This window comes from Somniosus microcephalus, chromosome 5 (genome assembly GCF_052327205.1).
Source record: "Somniosus microcephalus isolate GS21.2 chromosome 5, FLI_Smic_1.0, whole genome shotgun sequence".
In the NCBI taxonomy this organism is placed as follows: Eukaryota; Metazoa; Chordata; class Chondrichthyes; order Squaliformes; family Somniosidae; genus Somniosus; species Somniosus microcephalus.
The window spans coordinates 78,244,666-78,269,132 of record NC_140991.1 but is presented as its reverse complement, the minus strand read 5'-3'; the positions used below and the strand labels follow the sequence as shown (position 1 = coordinate 78,269,132).

The 24,467-nt window shown below is 44.5% G+C and overlaps 1 protein-coding gene across 2 annotated transcripts in view; it reads right to left on the bottom strand.

Moving 5' to 3' along the window:
- hacd1 (3-hydroxyacyl-CoA dehydratase 1) overlaps positions 1 to 18,898 on the bottom strand; it is a 71,225-nt gene extending 52,327 nt beyond the window's left edge. Inside the window, exon 1 of one of the 2 annotated variants that reach the window (XM_085987862.1) lies at positions 18,696 to 18,898. In XM_085987862.1, the coding sequence (XP_085843988.1) occupies positions 18,696 to 18,808 (113 nt within the window). In that variant the 5' untranslated portion in view covers positions 18,809 to 18,898. The remainder of the gene's footprint in view (positions 1 to 18,695) is intronic. The other variant, XM_085987861.1, reaches the window with a different exon arrangement.
- Positions 18,899 to 24,467: the final 5,569 nt, after the last annotated feature.

Sequence of the window (24,467 nt, the reverse complement as noted above, 5' to 3'; positions counted from 1 at the left end):
TTCCATCCCTCCCTCCGTCCGTCCGAGCCCCCACAACATGCACTGATCTTTTCCGATTGCCGGGGGAAATCCCTAGTGGTCCCCAGTTGCGGCCTTCTACCGCTGACTTTCCCATGGCAGCCGGCTGGGAAACGGAGTAAAAAAAATGGAGGTCCTGCTATTAAATTCAGCAGGACCTCGTCGTTTCCGGGTTTTGCCCCCACACCACCCCATAAATATTGGAGGCATTCCATCAGAATATCCTACCACATTATGGGTCACCTGAGAACTGATAGAACTTGCTCCATAAGGTTGTATGTGAATGCAAGTGAACTGTAGCCTTAGGACTTAATTTACATTGATTGTTTATTTTGTAATGCATTCTAACTGACTAGGGTAGTTAAATTTCCTTTGCGTATATGTATAGAGGTTGCCCAGAACATACAACAGATAGCCCTGGGGCCCTTTTACTCACACTCCCCATGGCTCTTTGTTAAAACTTAAATGCTTTTGACCTCCAGCTGTCCTGCTCAACCTCCAATTATGTATGTTTCTTCCATGCCTGCAGCCGGCATTACAATACTCATAATTGCTTAGTTTTTTTCAGTGAAATACTGCTCCAGTACTTCAAAATGTAGACCACAACATACTAAAAAGCCGAGCAACAATCCTGGTGGCATCAGGTAGTCTTGCCTGACCTACACTGGGGAACGGCAGGTCCCAATTCAATGTTTGTTACTAAGCACATCATCTGTTCCAGGAGAGTAGCTCAGCATAACCCCCCACCTATGCTGTAAAGAACCTAGGGTTTGGGATAGGAAGGGTATCTCTTACCGGAGGGGCGAGAAGAAAAATACAAGCACTGGACAGAGAAGGGTAGCTTACCACACCCCACATTGTCTGCAAACAGCAGGGGAAGGGTGGAACACCTAAACCCTAGAATTAGGGTTGGTGGAGGCAAGGAGTGTAATGCAACATTGGTGAGAGTGCTTTCCAGCCACTATCCCCCCCCCCCCCCCCCCCAACCACCACCTCAGGTAGTCTCTGCACATTTGGTTCCCCATCCCCAACCCATCTCCCACCCACCATTCACACACTCATCTATCCCTCTCTCCCCATCCCCTTCCCCTTCCCTCACCCACTTCCTATCCTTTCTTTTCCTCCTCGTCCCATCCTCCCACCTTCCATGCATCTCCTCCCCACTCTCCTACCTGGGTCCAATTATCCATTGGCTCTCTAACCTTGCTTGATCTGAATACTGCACTTGTGAAATACCAAAGGAGATTGACTAGTTATGTATTAAATTTGGTACATGGGCTGCACAGTTTACTCATTATTAGTTCTTGCAATTGCTGATTCTCCTGTAGGTGGTGCTGTGAAATGCCTTTTTAATGTAAAAAATGTAATGCTGTGAGACACACAATAGTTACTAATTTATAGTGACAGTATCTCACCTTGTAATTGTGCAATTTTCCAACCAGATTCAGAGTCCCACACATTGCTCTAAATGCTTTCTGAAAATTTTCTTCATCTGCTAATTTATTTCTCTAACTGAAATTTCTAATGCTCAAAAATACAAAATTACATGTTGTACAATATCATTAACTTTATCCACCAAATTGTCTTTTGCATCTTTTAATGCCTTCCTTAAAGTTTTTACTTAAAAGATGTCAGGCTCTCCCTAAAGCCTGGGCTTGGAATTGGTATTTTTGTCCAAAGCTGTGACTCTGGTCTGAATATCAGTTGTGCAGTTCCAGCATGCCTAGATTTCCAGGATGCATCAGTATCAGTCAGCTGTACTTCTTATGGAATATTCTTCAGCTTCCAGTAGTTGCTACTCAGTAGCTTTCCTTCAAAAAAAATTGAGAAACTAGGGAATAAATTTCAAAAACATTACTGAGGTTAAATTTATATTGAGTGTTTATTTTCCAAAGGAGGCTCTATGCGTGTTTGTGTGTATGAGAAATAATGACAAAAAAAGACTGCTGTTTACACAACTGCTGTAGCTTTGTAATCTATAAACTTTAGAAAGTGTTAAGCAGGGAGAGAGAGAGAGAGAGAGAGAGACATAGACACTGGTGCCGAGTGAGAGAGAGACTTCATTAATATTAGTTCAATTTTTTTTAAAAACACTAGTTGAATTTTGAAGCCAAAGAATTATCCACTTGTGTTTTACTGACAGTAATAAGGAATATACTTTTGTCATCCTAAATTGCTCTTTGAAAACAAACAAATCCTGTTTAACGGAAACAGGGAGATTAAGAAGGAAACAGATTGAGGGTTAAAAAAGTGAGAGGGAGGAATATTTAGAGGGTTAAAGATGATAAAGGGAAGGATAGAGGGGTTGAGTGGATAGATCAAAGGGAAAAAGGTAGGGGTAGTATAAATGGAAGGAGATAATGGGAAGATAAAGCAGTAGCAGACATAATGGGCTGACGGATGTAGGGAGTAGGGTGAGTGATTGTGGGGGGAGGATGAGAGGGGAAGCAGTGAGTGACAAATTTTGCTTGTAACCTCACCCTAAATGCAGCCTGCAACCATCAGTGGTTCCTTTCCGTACCACATTACACAACGCCACCCATCACCACAACCAAAGAGAGAAAAAGGAGAGACAAGGAGAAAAGGACTCAGAAGCAAGAAGAACCAGGGAGATAAAAGCAGGAGAGAGAGAGAGGCAAGAAAGACAGAAAGAGAAACACAGCAACATAAAGACAACAGAGAGGCACCATTTTCTCTAACTTACTGTGTGCAATGCCACGGGAGACCAACTTGCATAAGCCTTGCATATGGCACGCACTTAGTTTACATATTAATTTGACTTCCTGTGTTACGCTTTTATAATGGAAAACTTGTATGTTTGGTATTACGTCAAACAGCATACCACAATAGAAAAAAAATCAATTTAAACATTTTATGAGAAAACCCGAAATCAACATTTCATTTGGTTGATGAACCAATTGAATCACTCTGGTCTCAACAACAACAACTTGCCTTTAACGTAATAAAACGTCCCAAGGCGCTTCACAGGAGCGTTATCTAACAAAATGAGACCGAGCCACATAAGGAGATATTAAGACAGAGGACCAAAGCTTGGTCAAAGAGGTAGGTTTTAAGGAGCATCTTAAAAGAGGAGAGTGAGGTAGAGAAGCAGAGAGGGATAGGAAGGGAATTCCAGAGTTTAGCAGCTGAAGGCACAGCCACCGATGGTGGAGAGATGAAAATTTGGGATGCGCAAGAGGCCAGAATTGGAGGAGCGCAGAAGGGATGGAGGAGGTTAGAGTTAGGGAGGGGCAAGACCATGAAAATAGGGATGAAAATTTTAAAATCGAAGCATTGCTGGACCGGGAGCCAATGTAGGTTAGTAAGCACAGAGGTGATGGGTGAACAGGGCTTGGTGAGAGTTAGGATATGGGCAGCAGAGTTTTGGATGAGCTCAGGTTTACGAAGGGTGCAAGGTGTGAGACCGGCCAGGAGAGTATTGGAATAATCAAGTCTAGAGGTAATAAAGGCATGGATGAGATTTCAGCAGATGAACTGAGGCAGAACAGAGACAGGTGACGTTAGAGGTAGAAGTAGACAGTCTTGGTGATGGTGAGGGAACGTGGTCGGAAGTTCAGCTCTGGGCTAAATAGGACTCTAAGGTTACAAGCGGTCTGGTTCAGCCTCAGTCCAACAGTGGCCAGGAGAGGGATAGAGTTTGTGGTGGGAACCAAATGGCTTCAGTCTTCCCAATATTTAATTGGAGGAAATTTCAGCCCATCCAATACTGGATGGCGGACAAGTAGTGTGACAAATCAGAGACAGTGGAGGGTCAGGAGAGGTGGTGGTGAGGTAGAACTGGATGTCATCAGAATACATGTGGAACATGACACGTTTTCAGATGATCTTGCCGAGGGGCGGCACATAGATCTGAAATAGGAGCCAATGATAGATCCTTGTGGGACTCCAGAAGGTATTGGTGCGGGAGTGGGGAAAGAACCAATTCCAGGTGATTCTCTGACTACAACTGGATAGATAGGAATGGAACCAGGCGAGGGCAGTTCCACCCATCTGGACAACGAAGGAGAAGCGTTGGAGGAGGATGATGTGGTCAACCGTGTCAAAGGATGAGGAGGGATAGTGTGCATTCATTAAGTTCCATTTCATATGTGCACCACATCAATAACAAAACCTGACAAGTCTGTGGCTGACAATTTGAGTACAATCCAGCCCCAACTTGAAATCTAGCCACATGTTTAACACTCCTTTCAGTTTATAAAATCGGATTCCTTTTCCCGATCTCTGCCAACTTTAGAACAGACCCTAGACAGTGAATTCAGACTGATGGATTCTGTTCCTCTTTTGATAAGACAGATTGATCATTAGTTCATTGCACTGACCATCTTGTTTCCACATGTTTCTCTTTCTGTACAACACATTTTTCTTTTCAGTAATTTAAAATTATTTTAAAGTGAGATAACTCATTTGCTCTCCCATTATAAAAGTCAAATACAATATAAGTATTTCTGATTTGGTAGACTGAATTTGATAACTTCACAAGAATGACCATTTGAAAAGAAAACTGCAACATTTAAATAGAGTACCAGTTTTAAAATTGACTTTGGAAAATCAGCATTTGATAATCTCAAGATAAATACGGACGAGGAAACCCATTCAGCAGAACGTAGCCTATCTATCCAGAATATACCTACCGTCTTTTCATCATAGTACAACTTTATTACAGCATCCAACTGATTTCTTTTCCACATGTAATCAGTTTTTGCAGATAAAGTTTTCTTTAAGAAAGGAAAATACGGGCATATATTTTTCAAAGTCACTGTACAGTTTTGTTATACAGGAGAATATATTGTCACATTTAGGATTATTGGATGCTTGTGCATGGTTTAGGGGTCAGGGTGATTTGATAAGTCAGGTTAATGTCAAGGATCTGGCTTGCCTAAAGGGTAGAGTCATTGCCCTTTGTAGAGACTTAAAGAAGAAGACATGTTTTATTAGCTCATGAAGCGCGTTATGCTCTCCCTGGCTTCCATAATGATTTAATTGAGGGGGGGACGGGGAGGATTTAATGGGGGGACATGACCATGTGTAGTAATGTCTTCTGGCCATTCTCCTCTGTCCTCATATTGGGGAAGAGTCAATATGAATTTTCAAGGAGACACAGATTTATTTTCCAGGCTGACAATGCGGTTATTATAGGGTGTTTCTGGACACCAATCGTTTTTTTCTGGGAGGTTTATGAAGGACAGGCTGTGTAGTAGAGCTGGCTGGAAGACCCTGGTCCCCATCCCTAGTCATGGGTTGTAGAGCTTTGCCAGATTCCAAGACATGGTTTCTTGAAGCTGGGCTAACCAGTACTAATACCTGAGGTTGGAAAGATGGAGCCCTCCTTCATGTCTGGGGAGCTAAAAGTGTATTCACAGTTTCTTGTCTGCTTGTAAGAGCCATAAAAGCTTAAGAAAATACTTTAAAATAGTGGCTAAATGGCATAATACAGTTAATTTACCTGAACGACTTATTGTATTAAGAAACCCCCTATTTTCTTGCTCCAGTAGTATAGTCCGACACCCCCTTCATTCTTGCCACAATGGAACAGTCCCTAAGCCACACATGGGTGCAGCCATCTTACAGTTTTAAACTGCACGTGGTGAAAGAGGCAGAAGCTGTGAGGTTTGGAGCAGTACAGTTTTTGACCGTGTTCGTTTATACGTGTTTGCTTTGTAATTCTGTTTGTTAAGTGTTATAGTAAACCATTTAAAAGACAAAGCTACGTTTGGGAACGTTTTATTTCGACACGCGTCTACTCGATGTTAAAAGCCCCACAGCCCAGTGGCCTGCCTGTTTGGAAACTAAGAAGCGCCACTACATTAGTCAAAAACTAGCTCCCTAAGAAGGAAGGGACGGAATCGTCGGCGAACGTATACATGAATGGTCACGGAGCCAGACGACAATTTAAGAAAGCGAAGGTACAGTGACTGTTACTTGCTTTGTTCATTCTGTTGAGAAGCTAAATAAGAGCTGCGGGTAAAATGGCCGAGGCCTTACGGAGCCAGGAGCTTCCCCCAGCCAGAAGGATTGCTGGCCAAAAGAGGGAAATAAAGCTCACCCCAAAGGCAATGGAAGAGAAGTTACATAGAAGCATAGGTGCAAGGAAGGCTAAATTAGTTCAGATAACTGGAAAAATGAAGATAATTGATCGTCTCATGGAAGATAATGCTAATATTAAGAAAGCTGAAGACATGATGTATTACGATTTCTCCAAGCTGCATGAAGAATTTAATATACTCAATGAAGATGTATTAGCACTTCTGTCTGAAGAAGAGGGAAACACTGATCAGCACGACTGGTTTGATCTTAAATCAACCAGCATTAAGGACTATATCAAGGCCACGGAGCAGTGGATGTTAAAAATTCGTCAAGATGCTGATACAGCAGAGAAAGATAAGGTTGACGATGAAGTCGGACCAGACGATAGCATTTCAGAGACTTCCGCCAGACCGAGCAAAAATCGAAAAGAAGGTAGCTCTGTTTCTGGACGCAGGTCAGTCGCTTCTACCACAAGCTCGGCGCGACGCATGAGAGCGGAGGCTGAATGGGCGGCGTTGATGGCGCGCGCAGCATCTTTAGATGAGAAGCAAGCTCTTGAACAGGAAGAGGCCCAACTGCAGGTCCAAGAGGCCCAACTGCAGGCCCAACAGGCCCAACTGCAGGCTCAACTGCAGGCCCAACAGGCCCAACTGCAGGCCCAAGTGCAGGCCCAACAGGCCCAAGTGCGGGCCCAGGTGCAGGCAAAGAAAGAATGGCTGGAGATGAAAACAGCTATCGAGGTCTCAGATGCCAGGTTGAGTGCGTACGAAGATTATGAAGGCTCACGGGACGGCGGGAGCCACTGCCAGTCAACATTGCCACATAGAGTTGGATCCAGGGCACCTTCAAGAGTTACAACAGAGCCCGAAAGCAATTCCCCGGCATTACAGCGTGGAAGAGTGGCCTCTCCACTAACAGGAGCACGTGATGCTACCCCAGACAGTCTAGACTAGACCCTGCTGATGACCACCAGAGGCCTGAAGACACAGGGAGAAGCCTATACCGAGTGATGCAACGTCAGAACGAAATTACAGAGATGCTTGTAAAACAACAGAATCTGTTTCGACTCCCTCAAAGAGACATACCAGTGTTCCAAGGCGACCCACTCAAGTATAAGCCCTTCATCAGATCCTTTGAACAAGCCATTGACTCCAAGACAGAGAGCAGCAGTGATAAGTTGTACTACCTGGGACAGTACACCAGTGGTAAACCACAAGACCTGGTCAGAAGCTGTGAACACATGAGACCAGACCGGGGATACATAGAAGCCAGGAAGTTGCTGCAGGAGCACTATGGTAACGAGCTGAAGATAGCCACTGCATATATCGAAAAGGCTACCAAGTGGCCACAGATCAGATCGGAAGACGGAGAGGCATTGAACGCATATGTTCTCTTCCTCATAGGATGTCGCAACACCATGGAGGATGTTGAATTCATGGAAGAGATGGACAACCATACGACTATGAGGATCGTCATCTCTAAGCTTCCTTACAGGATGAGAGAACAATGGAGAAGAACAGCCTTTGAGATAATGGAGAGACGGAAAAGTAGAGCCAGGTTTGCAGACTTAGTGAATTTCATAGACAAACAGGCTAAAATTGCTAGGGACCCATTGTTTGGAAACATCCAGGATGTCAGCCCGACCACCGATGGAAGAGTGAAAGCCAAGCCTGCTGAATCAAAGACTCTCAGGAAAGGTGGTTCCAGGGGAAGCAGCTTTGCAACTATCGTCACTCAGGCCGAGGAAGAAAGGCCCCAGAACTCATCTCCCAAAAAGAGCAGCACAGTGGCGCCTGCTAATGCCTTTCAGAAGCCATGCTTATTCTGCCAGAAGAATCATACATTGGATTTCTGCAGCGACATCAAAGCACAGCCACATAAGGACAGAATCGAATTCCTGAAGTACAACGGCCTATGTTTTGGATGTCTCTCTCAGGGGCACCTGAGTAGAAACTGTAAGCAAAGAACAACATGCAGAGTGCGCACTCGGAAACATCCCAGTCTGCTGCATATCCATAAAGAAGAACAAGTCTCTAAGAAGAGTGAAGAAAACAATACCGACGAGAAGGTTGTTTCAAGTGCTCTGGTGTCGCTAGAACCAGAGACTTGTGGACTCACTGGGGCCGGTGACAGTGACTGTATTCTTGCCATCGTACTAGTAAGGATCAAGTCTAAGAGGAGTGAGAAGGTTGTGGAGACTTACGCCTTCATGGATCCAGGTAGTTCAGCAACGTTCTGCACAGAATCACTCATGCGACAGCTGAACGTTAGAGGCAGAAGAACAGAAATCCTATTACGCACCATGGGTCATGAGAAGTCAATGCAAAGCTATATCCTGTCAGACCTAGAAGTGTGTGGACTTGAAGAGAAGGACTTCATAGACCTGCCTAATGTTTTCACACAGAGGGAGATTCCTGTTAGAATAGGGAACCTAGCCCTTAGAAAAGGTGCGTCTCCCATACATTGAAGCAGAAATTGGCCTATTAATTGGAACCAATGCCTACAAAACTATGGAGCCATGGCAGGTGATAAACAGCAAGGATGACGGACCCTACGCCGTCAGGACAGCCCTTGGATGGGTAATCAATGGACCGGTAAGGAGAGATGATGGCCACAAGTCGAACAAGGAGGAACGACAAAACGTCACAGTTAATCGCATCTCTATCGCAAGCATTGAAGAGCTGTTGATACAGCAGTTCAACGCAGACTTCTCAGAACGCAGCTGTGAGGAAAAGACAGAGATGTCACAAGAAGACCATCAGTTCATGGGTTTGATGACAAGGTCTACACAGTTCATTGATGGCCACTATCACATTGGTTTGCCACTGAGAAGACAGACCGCGAAGATGCCGAACAATCGCTGCATAGCAGAGCAACGCGCCATCAGTCTAAAGAGAAAGCTGAACAAGAACCCCGACTTTCACGAAGACTACAAAGACTTCATGAGAAACATCATAGCGAAAGGCTATGCTGTAAAAGTGCCCGAAGAACAGTTGAACAGAGACGATGGAAGGGTCTGGTACATTCCTCATCACGGGGTGTATCACCCAAAGAAGAAAAAGATCCGTGTAGTGTTTGACTGCGCCGCCTCATTCAGAGGAACTTCATTGAATGACCAGCTGCTTCAAGGTCCTGATCTTACTAATACCCTCATTGGCGTCTTGACTAGGTTTAGACAAGAGCTCGTTGCCATGATGGCAGACATAGAATCAATGTTCTACCAAGTCAGAATCCCTGACGGAGATGCTGATCTTCTGCGTTTCCTTTGGTGGCCAGATGGCGACGTTAGTGAAGCGATGGTGGAATGTAGAATGGCCGTACACCTGTTTGGAGCCACATCATCTCCCAGCTGTGCAAGCTACGCTCTCAGAAAAACTGCAGAAGATGGCAAGGGCAAAGCACCATCCGAGGCTGTGGAGACAATCTTCAGAAACTTTTATGTCGATGACTGTCTGAAGTCCGTGTCAACAGAAGACGATGCCATCGCACTGTCAAGAGACCTTAGAACTCTGTGTTCGAATGGAGGATTCCATCTGACTAAGTGGATAAGCAACAGCAGAGCAGTTCTAGCTTCTATCCCAGAAAAGGAAAGAGCCACTGAAGTCAAAGATCTGGACCTGAGCCACGATGTCCTTCCTATCGAGAGAGCTCTTGGTGTACAATGGTGCATCGAGTCAGACACGTTCAACTTCAGGATAATGGTGAACGAAAGACCATCCACAAGACGAGGGATTCTCTCCGTGGTCAGTTCCATCTACGACCCTCTCGGATTCCTGGCACCACTTATTCTGCCGGTGAAGCTGATGCTACGAGAGCTGTGTAGAGACAAGAGAGGATGGGATGAAGATATCCCAGAAGGTCAAGCTCAGAGATGGTACAGATGGCTGACAGATTTGCAACAACTTTCTAGCTTCAATGTCAGTAGATGCATCAAGCCCGCGAGTTTTGGAGTTACAAAGACGGCTCAACTACATCATTTCTCGGACGCCAGTGAGGACGGCTATGGCACGGCTACCTACCTCTTGCTGACAAATCAACAGGGCCAGAAACATTGTGCCTTCCTCATGGGAAAATCCAGGGTGGCTCCGCTGAAGCAGGTCACCATCCCGAGACTGGAATTGACGGCAGCGGTTGTTGCAGTTAAAGTTGACCAGGTGATGCGTAAAGAGTTACAGCTCCCATTAGAAGAATCTGTCTTCTGGACGGATAGCACGACGGTGCTGAAGTATATAGAGAATGAGAAGATACGCTTCAAGACCTTCGTAGCAAACAGAATCTCATCCATTAGAGAAGCTACACAACCATCTCAATGGAGGTATGTAAACACCTCATTAAACCCAGCAGATCAAGCCTCACGGGGATTGAAGGCTGAAAACTTCATGAGGAGTGAAACTTGGATACAAGGCCCAAGTTATCTGCTGGAAACAGAGAGATCATGGCCAGAAAGACCAGATATGCCAAGTCAGATTACTGAAGACGACGTCGAAGTCAAGAGATCAGTCACAGTAAATTTCATAACTACGAAAGAGAACTTTGACACAGTGAACAAGCTTGTTAACCATTTCTCAGGATGGCACCAGTTGAGGAAAGCAGTTGCATGGTTTCTAAGGTTGAAAGAGTTGCTGCTACACCTGAGCGGTAAGAGAAAAGAGTACCGAGCCACTATCAGTCAGTCTGAAAGTAACCCTGATAAGCAGAGAATGCTTCTACAGCAGTATATGCATCAGCACAAGACCACATTGAGCAAGAATTCATTGACCGTGGAGGATTTGGCCAAGGCTGAGAAGGAGATAGTTTGCTTCAGTCAAAGACAAAGATACCCAGAAGAAACCGAAGCTCTACAGCAAAATACTCCAATCAAGAAAGGTAGTCATATCTACAAGCTGGACCCTACACTGCAAGATGGAGTACTGAGGGTGGGAGGGAGACTAAACAAATCTGCTATGCCAGAGGAGGCCAAGCATCCTGCTATCCTTTCTAAGGACCTCCGGGTTGCTACTCTCATTCTTCAGCATATACACCAGAGTATTGGACACAGTGGGAGGAATCACGTGCTTGCGAAGCTAAGACAAAGATACTGGATTCCAGGAGCTAATTCCGTAATAAGAAAAATACTCTCTGAATGTATTGTTTGCAGACGGTTACACGCTAGAGCTGGGGAGCAGAAAATGGCAGACCTGCCTGAAGACCGTTTGTTACCAGACAAGCCCCCATTTACAAACGTAGGGGTGGACTATTTCGGGTCTTTCGAGGTAAAGCGAGGACGGAGCCTTGTCAAGAGATATGGTGTGCTTTTCACTTGTTTGACCATCAGAGCAGTTCATATTGAGGTGGCACACACGCTTGACACTGATTCCTGTATTAACGCCTTGCGGCGCTTTGTCTGTAGAAGAGGACAGGTGTCCATTATGCGTTCTGATAATGGCACTAATTTCGTCGGAGCGGAGAGAGAACTACGGGAAGCTATTGAAGGTTGGAATCAGCTTAAAATACAGGAAGCCATGATGCAAACAGGAATTAAGTGGATCTTCAATCCTCCGGCTGCATCCCACCACGGAGGTGTCTGGGAAAGACAGATACGCACCGTAAGAAAACTACTCAGTTCTGTACTGAAGCAGCAAGCGCTGGACGACGAGGGACTCCAAACCGTTCTGTGCGAGGTCGAAGCCATCATTAATGACCGACCGATAACTAAGACATCAGATGATCCCAATGACCTCGAAGCCCTGACTCCGAACCACCTGTTGTTGTTGAAAACACAGCCAGCCATGCCCCCGGGAGTCTTCAAAAAGGAAGATCTGTATGCCCGTCGGAAGTGGAGGCAAGTTCAGTATATGTCAGACCTCTTCTGGACCAGATGGACAAGAGAATACTTACCTCTGCTACAGGAGCGTCAAAAATGGTCCAAAATAAAGAGGAACTTCATCATCGGAGACATTGTCTTAATCGTGGATGATTCAGCCCCTAGAAATTCTTGGTTGATGGGAAAAATAATTAAGACCATGCCAGACTCCAGAGGCGTCGTTCGTCGCGTCTGTTTGCAAACCAAGACCAGTACCCTGGAGAGACCGATCACAAAGCTCTGCCTGCTACAAGAAGCAGCGTGAAAAGCTCCTGAACGAAAGAAAAAAGTGGACACTTGTATTGTAAATATGTTGAACTCATTAGTTTAGGACTCTTAATGTTTGAGTAATTGATATGCTTCATGTGCCTAGTCAATTAGGGGCCAGAATGTAAGAGCCATAAAAGCTTAAGAAAATACTTTAAAATAGTGGCTAAATGGCATAATAGTTAATTTACCTGAACGACTTATTGTATTAAGAAACCCCCTATTTTCTTGCTCCAGTAGTATAGTCCGACACCCCCTTCATTCTTGCCACAATGGAACAGTCCCTAAGCCACACATGGGTGCAGCCATCTTACAGTTTTAAACTGCACGTGGTGAAAGAGGCAGAAGCTGTGAGGTTTGGAGCAGTACAGTTTTTGACCGTGTTCGTTTATACGTGTTTGCTTTGTAATTCTGTTTGTTAAGTGTTATAGTAAACCATTTAAAAGACAAAGCTACGTTTGGGAACGTTTTATTTCGACACGCGTCTACTCGATGTTAAAAGCCCCACAGCCCAGTGGCCTGCCTGTTTGGAAACTAAGAAGCACCACTACACTGCTCATAAGAACTTGGCAATGCAACTGTTGAGGTCTCCAAATTGTTAGCCTGAGACCCTGACTTGTAGAATCTGAAAGAGGTAAAGGTAGCAGGGAACTACATTTATTTTTACTGTTTGCCCTCCCCAGCAGTGATATGGACAGGTGGTTCCATCAGTCTATTCCATTAATGTTTGTCTGCTGGCCAAGATTATTTTGTACAGGCTAGCAAGTTTGGGGGCTACAGTTAGTGCTAGTATTGGAAGCCAAACTATGACCATACAAAGGGTTTGGACTTGAGGGTGTGTGTGGGGTGTTCTCTCCCACTGTTAGGGTATCCTGAGAAGTGGATGTACTCCTTGATCCTTTGACAGAAGTTAGGCAGCCATGTAGCTGGAGGGCTGGATTAGTATAGCAGAGAATTAAAAAAAAAAAATCAAGCAGGGGAGACCTGCTACCAGGTCCCACACCGGATTTCTGTCCCTTGCCTGCTGCAGGGAAATAGATTGCCCAATTCCAGACTGCCCTGCTGCATGTAAATGACAGGGGAGAAGTGGAACCCAGATCCAATTTCCCGCTCCACCACAACCCCAGGAATCACCGAGAGAGGAGTGGTGGTGGAGGAGGAGAATTCTGGAGGGGAGGAGCCTGGTAATGGACTCTTCTCCCATACCTCTCATCAGCTGATGGAGAGCTATTAACAGAATTCTAAAGATCTGGGGGCTCTTCAGCCCCTTTAATCCATTTCATGAATGTCATACCAAAGGCATAGTGGGAAAGAATTCCTACTCAACCAAGGCCTTCACTATATCCAGGAAGAGTACTAGGGCAGAGGTGTTCGTGCTGTACCAAACAAATAGTTGTCATCTGTTGTGTACTGCGTAATAACTGTGAATGAACCCTGTTTGGCTAGGATCTACGCAAGAATGTTATCGTCCGTGTTCAGTAGGGATATATGTCTATAAGCAGAAGGCAGAGCCTGTCATTTTTGCATACCACTGAGATTGCAGTTGTCCTGAAAGTTTCGAGGAAGATACCAGGTTCTTGAATGTATTGAAAGTGTTTGGAGAGTAAGGCTTTGTAGTATTCTGCTGGGTAGCCACTGGAACCAGAAGCCTTCCAGAGGCTTTGTATTTTTCTTTGGATCTTCTTAGCCATGATTAGGAAGTACGCCTCCTCTTTGGCAAGTTGAGAGGTTGGCAAATTAGTAGCATGTTTCCTGTGTGCTGGCCTGGGATGACCTGCCATAGGAGTTTGCAAATTCCCTGTTGATCACAGTTGCTTTTTTGAATTGATGCAACTGTTCTATTCAGTGAATAATAATAAAAAAACCTACAAATGCTAGAAATCAACAACAGGTCAATCAACAGCTAGAGAGATTTTTTAAAAAGCAGTTGATGTTTCAAGCAGAACCCTGATGTGTATTTCCAACATTTTCTGTTCTGCACTTGTTTTTGCAGGGTGTAGGAGTTATTTAGCTCTGGTGTGTTTGAGGACATTTTCAGCTCTTGCCAACAATAGGTGCTGCTGAGTTTACCTCTAGTTTGCACCAGGGCTCGCCGGTTGCTTTCCAATCAGCACCTTTTTTGGCAGGCCTCTAATTTTGCTATCCTTTGTTCCAAGTCTTTCTGCCTTCGCAATGCTTTGCACTTAGCAGAAATTCAATAATGTGGCCTCTGAGGATTGTCTTAGTGGGTTGGTAGAGTCAGAGTAGAGTTGGGAAGTGCTTGATTTCCCCTTTTTAGATATGCAATAGGCAAGATGTGCCCACTAGGAAAACATGAAATCTGAAGCACCGATGAGTGTGGTATTTAGGCGCCAGTATTGGAGTGCAACAGTAGGTTGAGGGTAAATTGGAGCCAGATACACAATCATAGATGGCTGTGGACCCTATTGGCAGTTCTTCACTAGGGATAGGCATGACTACTTCAATGAAAAGTCAATTCTGGAATATATTTTGTGTGAGTTTGAAGAGAAGGTGAAAAGGAAACTGGGTGGTGCAGTGGGTTAGACATAGACCTTTTACCTCTAGGATTTGGGTTTAAACCAGATCAGACTGATGGATTTCTCCTCTGTCTGCTGGTTGTAAGGGGTGTATGTGAATTGAGTTTGGGCAGTCGATCTCCTTTTCCTAGTGGGCATGCAACTACAGCAAAAAAATCTCTAGTTTGACAATAATTAGTAATCTCACTCCGGTGGCATAGGATGATTGGTGTCTGGAATGGAAAAGTGTTTAACAGGTTTAATATAGGGTGTTCTTTTAAGGTTGGGTCTGAAATGTGTTGTTGTGCAGAGTAGAAACAGCTTTATTCTGCATCAGGCTGTACTATACTTGACCTAGGAGTGCGTGATGCCAACACTGAGCGCCTAAAATAAAAATAGTTCCAGTCCCTAGCACCAACATTTTGAGTGCCAAAATGTAAAAGAAAATAATGTGATCCCTTCTGTGTTGTGTGCATCATACATCTGCCAGTCCTAAATCATCATGTTTGATTGTTCTGGCTGTTTACACTGTATATAGATCAAGAAGAGGAGGCCAAAGATGCATCCTTGGGAAACTCCAGAGGTGACTGCAGGCAAAGGAAGAGATGCAGACCGTGATTGGATAGGTAGGAATGGAAGGGAAGTCTCAGAGCTGGCTGATGTGGGAGAGACATTGGAGGAGGAGAGCAGAATCAACCATATCGAATGCTGAAAATAGGTCCAGCAGGATAAGATGGGATAAAGCACCCATAATCGTAATCAAGAAGGATGTCACTCAGGATATAGGCAAGGGCCACTTCAATGCTGAAAGAAAAGCAGAATCCAGATTGGAGGTTTTTGAACAAGGAATTCCAGAATAGATGAGCATGGAGCTGGAAGCTGACACTGTGTTAATGCATCTTGGAGAGGAGGGGATGTTTTAGATGGGGCAGTAAATGATGAGGAGAGGTGGGTCAAGAGTGTTTTTTTTTTGAGGATTGGGATGATGAAGGCAGTTTTGAAAGAGAAAAGGACAATGTTTGAGGGAAAAAAATCAGTAAGCATAAAAAAGAAAAAGGAAGTTGAGTGGGAAAGAGGATCAAGAGGCAAGACTCGTGAATGAGAAGTTTGGAGAAGACAGGAGGAAGATAGGGGAGAAAATGCAAAAACGCATCAGTGCAGGGATGCAGTGGATTGCTGCAGCCACATTTATTGAAGATTTTTTGAGTGCGAGACATTGAGAAATGAACCACAAATTTCTCATTGGTAGGTTTGTTGGTTGTTCAGGACTGTTAATGGTCGGTTTTCCAAAATGGTAGGCTTTCCTAACTCAGATACTTAAGCAATTCAGCATAATTAACCAAAAAAATACTAGCTACTTACATCAACTGAAAACATTTGATGTATATACATGTTTGGTGCTAAGTATGTTTTATGCTATAATGATAAAAAAGCATATTTTTCTGAAAATCAAATTTAACAGTTGTCACAATTTGGAAATCTTCTCACTCACTCGTCAATTAACAATTTTTTTTTGCTAAAGAATTGCAGCCACAACAACACTAGGGCAGGAATAAATATTTTTTAAATTTAAGTTACAAGAAATGACAAGGTCCATCAATGCCTCAATATGTAAATACACCAAAATATGCAACTGCACTATTCTGACCAGGTAGGTTTTGCAAGTTTAATTCCATTTCTATGCAGTTAGCTCATCTTAACCAGGATATCACTGGGAAAATTAGAATTACCAGCACATCTATGGGCTAAAGGAGAGATAAAGTGCCAAAATTTCAGGAGTGTCCATTTTTGGACCAATTGGACACTACTCTCTGATCCTAATGACATTATAATATTCATGCGCAGTTTGCACGTAACATTTCCATTTTTAATGTTCATATTCAAAATAATACGAGAGTTCATTGCATCTAAATCTGTGTGCACCAATATGTTCAATGTTTTGCAGTTTTAGCATATGATGCCTCCATATACATCAAGATAATATGCACATCAATGTCTCTCTCTCCATAAAGATCTTGACCTCTTGAGGGGATACAGTTCTATCATAAATGGGCCATATCGTATCATCACCCAACATTCACACAAGCTCATTTCCAACAAGGATTGCTGAATAGCGATTAGGAGCAGAACACCTGACGAATTCTGTGCTCCCTAACCCAAAAAGTACTACCATCGACCTGCTTGCTCAACACTGAACCTTTCACAGTTCTGGTCTATATGCTTCAGCTATTGATTGAGCCATCAAGAAAAATGGGAAGTGCATATTCACCAAAATATTCTGCTTCGTAGAATACAGTGACTTCCACTGCACACTTGCACACTTCCACTGCACAGAGTTTCCTGTACTGGTGTGGATTAAGGCCCAATCCAAGTGCGACCTCATCCATGCCCATGTCACCTCTGCTGCCCATATCCTATTCTACACCAAGTTCCACTCACCCCTGTCTTTGCTGACTTATGTTGACTGCCAGTACCCCAATGCCTCAAATTTAGAATTCTTAGCCTTGCATTTAAATCCCTTCATGGTCTCACCCCTCCCTTTCCCGATCACTTCGTCCAGCCCTACAACTACCCCCTTGGCTGTACCTGCAGCTTCCGAGGGCCCCACTCTGGAATTTCTTCCCTAAACACCCACCTCTTTAACCATGCTTTACATCACCTCTCCTAATATTTCCTCCTTTGATTTGACATCCAATTTTTCCTTACACCTCTGTGAATCTCTTTGGGACCTTTGTTTTCCCATATGTTTAAGGCACTATATAAACGCAAGTAGTTGTTAACGCCAAATGAATTCACCACATAGCTAAATACAATTTGCAATGCTGCCTAAGTTAATTAGATCAGCCCACCCATAACTGGCTAAATGTTTTCTGATCCACTAGCGCAGAAGGTTTACTGCTTATAAGAAACCTATGTCAAAATATGTGACCTAGTGTATAAACACCGTGTATTTTACACCAAGATAACCATTATCTACATACTGATATTACCAGCAGATTGAAAAATCACCCCCTTGAAACTCAGACCCAGTGTGAAAAGCTTTGAATGATATATTTTTTCTATTGATTTTATCAATTATACCCTCTCTCTCGCTCTCTTTCACAAACATTGCCAAGACATGTTTTCATGTCTGAAGCCAAAGCACACACTAAGTCACTTGTGCAAACCTCAAACAGACTACTATGGTCTTCAAATGAAATCAATCTGCATGAAATAAAGAAGTGCAGTAAACAGTTCATAAAAGGACCATGCAACTTCATTTCAAAACAAAATAGAATTATAATTTCAAGATAAATAGCTGACGACTCCAATTTTAATTAGAAGGTACTTTATTCACTTTAATAACATTTCTCTGTTGTATGCTAAGACAGAATAACTGAATCTGAGTGGTTTTTCTTTTTTAAAAAGACAATAGTTTGGTTTATGTACCCACTTCCAAGTAATGCATCCCTGTAATCTGTAACATCTATTGAAAAAACAGCCCTGTGCAGCACACTGTAACCATTAGACGAATGGTAAATGGATTCGTATGTAGGGCCCTTTTTTAGATCTTGTGTATAAATTAATGCTATGCTCCCCAGAGAAGTGTACTCTAAACAACTCGGGGAAATCTGCCTAGGAAAGCAGAACGACCTCCCTCATGGCATTCCTCTCTCGATAGTGTCATTCTATACTTAACAACAGTTGCGAAGAAAGATGACGCAGCTTCTGTAATCAACCTAATAAGGAAATGCAAGACTAACCAGGCACTCCTCCATTCAAGACACACCAACAGTATGTGACATGAAATTATTTTTGTTAAAACTGAATGAAAAAAGAATCACTGAAATAAAACACGCTAATCACGTCTTTGGAAGAAAGTTTGCACAAATTGTTAACTTTTAATAGGCGCGTTAAGATGAATTTGTTCAGAAAGAAGGTTGCTCCAAAAGAGCAGAGAGCTAAGCTTGGCAATAGGAAAGCGCGCAAAACGATTTCACACCGTGCAGAAGTGAACAGACTCCTACCCAGCTGTCATGGTAATGTTGTAGAATGTGAGCCAAGCGGTAGCGAACGGACTCAGGGTCTTTTTCTTGTTTTCTTTCTCTTCCACCGAGCCATCCTCCTCACTGGGCGCCATGGTACCGGATGACTAAATTAAGAAAGTTTAGACAGGCTGGAGAGGAGCGAACAGCTGAAGCGAGCGGCGGAGGCGCGCCACGCTCTCGCGGGATCGAGCGGCCGCGCTCGAAAAGCCAAAAGCACTCCAAACTTTAATAAGCACACAATTCCCATTTTTATTCGGAAAACAACAGCTGATGTCGTTCTTCTTGCAGTCGCTCAGATTTTTATATATATTTACTTGCAAAATATATTATAATAATAGGAATATTATACTTTATTATATAAATATATTTGCCAAATATATATTTGGTGATAGTGATTAATAATTTCATTAGTAACTACCTGAGTATGCTCGGCCTATAAAGTGCACTGTGCCCATATTGGGGGCGAGAGGCGCTGCAAAAACAAAAGGACAATAATAGTAGGGCATTTCAACTACCCGAATATTAACTGGGATAGAAGCAAGTGTAAAAGGTATAGAAGGTGCAGAATTCTTAAAATGCATTTAGGAGAACTTTTAACCAGTACACAGCAAGCCTGACAAGAGAGGGGGCGGATCTGGACTTAGTTTTAAGAAATGAAGCTGGACAGGTAGGAGGGGTATCAGTGGGAGAGCATTTTGGTGGTAGTGATCATAATTCAGTTAGATTTAGTAGTTATGGAAAAGGACAAAGATAGACCAGGATTAAAAGTTCTCAATTGGGGAAAGGCCAATTTTACTAAGCTGATGTGGCAGTACCACCGGTTGTCCCTTACATTGAGATACATAATTCCCTTTAACTTACCTTTAAATGTATCTGTTACTGCACTCAGGCTTCATTCCTGTACTCTGCGTGATGACGTCATGACGTCAGAGCTTAGAACCTTCTGGCAGTGGAGCTCGGAACCTGCTAGCAGTTGAGTTCGGAACCTGCTGGCAGTTGAGCTCGGAACCTGCTAGCAGTTGAGCTCAGAAACTTCAAGTCAGACCTCGTGGCATCCCCGCTGGGGAAAGACCTACACCACGGTGCTCCTACAGTCAGCCATCTTACCTGCTACTTTACCTGTTGTATTTAACCAGTTCCTGTAAATAAACAACTTATTTATAGTTTGTCGAAGTCGAACTCGATTATTTAGTGCCGATGCACACGAATCGCTACATTGGTGACCCAACGACGTGAGTACGGGAGCTCATCAATTCCAACACTACAATTGGTGAACCCGTATCCGTGAACGATTTTCATGGTAGCAACGCGCGTCTGAACCTCGTCTTCCCACAAGACGACCGACGCACAACTGACGAACAACCATGGAACAGCAACCGCCTAACACCGATTCCTCCAAAGGCGACCCCGTCTTTGCGAACGTATTCGCAAGGTAAGCGCAGCCTGGAGCAGATCCCGTTTGACACGGACAAAACTCAACCGGACCCCGTTTTATTGTGAGCAATTTTCACAAAAGAAGCACGCCATGGAAGCACCAGCCATTTTGCTGTCGCTACCGCAATCCAGGGAGCCACAGTCTCCCTCGTGCTTTATAAAGGTAGAAGCCCCGTTCGACGAGAACATCGATGCGGCGCCGACCATGCACTTGCTTACGGTCCCCGTACTCGTCTTTCCTACCGCCACACGGATCGTCCGCCTCTACGTCCAAAGCAACAGCAAGTATACATCTCTCCAAGCACGGGGTACAACATGTTCGGGCCCACAAAATCGGAGCGTGCCCTGCGGGGATACCACGAGGACTCACCCCCATGAAACACGAGGACACACTCCTCGCGCACGAGGACCCATCCCTCGCGAACCACGAGGACCTATCCCTCGTGAAAAACGAAGACTCCTTCCCTGCCAACGACGCACCAGCCTGTCATCCTGCTGGTTGTGTTACCTACTACAAGTTTCGACGCGAACGAAAAGCGTTGCCGCCCTCACGGCTGTTTTCTCCTAAATCTACAACAACTACAAGTGTTGCCGCCCTCCAGGCAGAGTTTACCCCTCCCGAAAGCAACAACAACCTGGACCGTTGCCGCCCTTTCTCCAGTTTTCCCTTTAACAAACGCAAACGTCTACTGAAGCTGCACACATAGAGGACGGGTCCAACAGGCATCCTGCGGCCGCGATCAGCCACGTGAAAGTTGCTGGCCTCACCGATCACTGATCAACGCAGCAACTCTTCACCCTCTGTTGTGTTCACGTTGTAGCACTATGGCATGCACCGTTCCATGCGTTCCAGCCTCCCGAAGAGTTCGCTCACCTGTCGGTGAGTTCACCGACCTCGCCAGTCAAGTCCTTCTGGATCGCCCGTCGGCGTTCCTGCCGATTTCGTCAGAACAAGGACTTGTTCCAACATCAACAGAGTCATCACCCGCGACCGCCCGACTTGCCCGTCACTCTGACAAGGCCTGCTGTTTCGCACGTCTCCACGGTCCTTCGTCTGACGGATACGTTTTATTCACCACGATGTGCGTAAGGATCAGCTTACCTCGCCCGCCAAGTCGAGACAGCACGACCGCCGTGACCACCAGCTCGTCAGACCATCTCATCCTTGGACTTTCGTTAAAGCGAATTCTGGGGGGGCCTATGTGGCGGTACCACCAGTTGTCCCTTACATTGAGATACATAATTCCCTTTAACTTACCTTTAAATGTACCTGTTACTGCACTCAGGCTTCATTCCTGTACTCTGCGTGATGACGTCATGACGTCAGAGCTTAGAGCCTTCTGGCAGTAGAGCTCGGAACCTGCTAGCAGTTGAGTTCGGAACCTGCTGGCAGTTGAGCTCAGAACCTGCTAGCAGTTGAGCTCGGAAACTTCTAGTCAGTCCTCGTGGCGTCCCCGCTGGGGAAAGACCTACACCACAGTGCTCCTACAGTCAGCCATCTTACCTGCTACCTTACCTGTTGTATTTAACCAGTTCCTGTAAATAAACAACTTATTTATAGTTCGTCGAAGTCGAACTCGATTATTTAGTGGCGATGCACACGAATCGCTACACTGAGATGTGATTTAGCAAAAGTGGACTGGAAACAGCTACTTGAAGGTAATTCAGTGTCAGAGCAGTGGGAGGCATTCAAGGAGGGGATAGTGAGGGTTCAGAGCAAATATGTTCCCACAAAAAAAGGGTGGGATTCCCAAATCTAGAGCCCCCTGGATGTTACGGGGCATACAGTGTAGGATAAGGTAAAAAAGGGAAGCTTATGTCAGATACCGAGAGCTAAATACTGCAGAAAGCCCAGAAGAGTATAGAAAGTGCAGGGGTGAAATTAAAAAGGAAATTAGGAAAGCAAAGAGAGGGCATGAAAAAATATTGGCAAGTAAAATCAAGGAAAATCCAAAGATGTTTTATAAATACATAAAGAGCAAGAGGATGACTAAGCAAAGAGTAGGGCCTATTAGAGACCAAAAAGGTAACATGTGTGTGGAGGCAAAAGACATGGGTATGGTTATTAATAAATACTTTGCGTCTGTTTTCACAGAAGAGAGGGACGATGCAGACATTGTAGTTGAGGAGGAGTGTGAAATATTGATGAAATAAACATAGTGATAGAGAAAATATTAAGGGGTTTAGCATCTTTGAAAGTAGATAAATTGCCAGGCCTGGATGAAATGTATCCCAGGCTGTTAAGAAAGGCAAGGGAGGAAATAGCGAAAGCTCTGACTATCATTTTCCAATCTTCTCTGGCTACAGGCGTGGTGCTGGAGGACTGCTAATGTTGTACCATTGTATGAAAAGGGAGAAAGGGATAAACCAAGTAATTAAAAGCCAGTCAACCTGACCTCAGTGGGTAGGTAAATTATTGGAAAAAATTCTGAGGATAGTATTAATCATTTAGAAAGGCACAAATTAATCAAGGACAGTCAGCATGGATTTATTAAGGTAAGGTCATGTCTGACTAACTTGATTGAATTTTTTGAGGAGGTAATGAGGAGGTTCAATGAGGGTAGTGCGTTTGATGTAGTCTACATGGATTTTAGCAAAGCTTTTGACAAGTTCCTACATGGCAGACTGGCCAGAAAAGTAAAAGCCCATGGGATCCAAGGGAAAGTGGCATGTTGGATCCAAAATCGGCTCAGTGGCAGGAAACAATGGGTAATGGTCAACAGGTGTTTTTGTGACTGGAATGCTGTTTCCAGTGGGGTTCTGCAGGGCTCAGTCCTATGTCCCTTGCTTTTTGTGGTATATATCAATAATTTAGACTTCAATGTAGGGGGCATGATTAAGAAGTTTGCAGATGATACAAAAATTGGCCGTGTGGTTGATAGTGAGGAAGAAAGCTGTAGACTGCAGGAAGATATCAATGGACTGGTCAGGTGGGCAGAAAAGTGGCAAATGGAATTCAATCCAGAGAAGTGTGAGGTAATGCATTTGGGGAGAGCCAACAAGGCAAGGGAATACACAATAAATGGTAGGATACTGAGAAGTGTAGAGGAACAGAGGGACCTCGGAGTGCATGTCCACAGATTCCTGAAGGTAGCAGGACAGGTAGATAAGATGGTTAAGAAGGCATATGGGATACTTTCCTTTAGTAGCCGAGGCTTATGCTTGAACGGTATAAAACACTAGTTAGGCCACAGCTATTCTACTGTGTACAGTTCTGGTCACCACATTACAGGAGAGATGTGATTGCACTAGAGAGGGTACAGAGGAGATTTACGAGGATTTGCCAGGACTGGAGAATTTTAGCTATGAGGAAAGATTGGATAGGCTGGGGTTGTTTCCTTTGGAACAGAGGAGGCTGAGGGGAGACTTAATTGAGGTATATAAAATTATGAGGGGCCTAGATAGAGTGGATAGGAAGGTCCTATTTCCCTTACCAGAGCGTCAATAACCAGGGGCCATAGATTTAAAGTAATTGGTAGAAGGATTAGAGGGGAGTTGAGGAGAACTTTTTTCACCCAGAGGGTGATGGGGGTCTGGAACTCACTGCCTGAAAGAGTGGTAGAGGCAGAAATCCTCACCACATTAAAAAGTGCTTGGATGTGCACCTGAAGTGCTGTAACCTACAGGGCTATGGACCAAGAGCTGGAAAGTGGGATTCGGCTGGACAGCTCTTTTTCAGCCGGCACAGACACGATGGGCCGAACGGTCTCCTTCTGTGCCATAAATGTCTATGATTCACACCCCACTTCAAACAGATGAAGACAGCAAGTAATAATCGTGCAACTTTCAAAAATCTCTGCATGCAGCTGGCGTTTCCTGCGCATTCCGTTGGCTGCACCCTTAGGGTGGGGGGCGGAATTGGGCATCCATGAGGCCACTTAAAGGCAGCCTGCATCTCTTGAAGGGCTGGTGCATTCTGGTTGCTGAGCATAGAAGTAGTTGGCATAATGGCTGAAAAAGGGAGTGAGAGGGCCCCTTAAATTTTCCGATGCTACTTTGGACGAGTTGGTACAGGCTGTGAAGAGGAGGAGTGACATCCTCGTCACACCTAGGGGGTAGGAAGCCCTCCAGGCACACAGCTCGCTGGGCGGGGGAGGAGGTGACAGAGGCTGTAAATGCGAGAAGCTTGGCACCACGGACCTGGTTGCAAACACCCGCCCTTCTTAATTGCAACATGGCAATATATCACTGCACTACCCTCCCCTACTTCACTGTCACACTATGCACACAGATCTCTCAACTGCAACCTCTCTCGAAGCCCCACAGCAATCGAGGAAGAAGGACATTCAGATGATGTTGCGTCATTCAATCTGACTC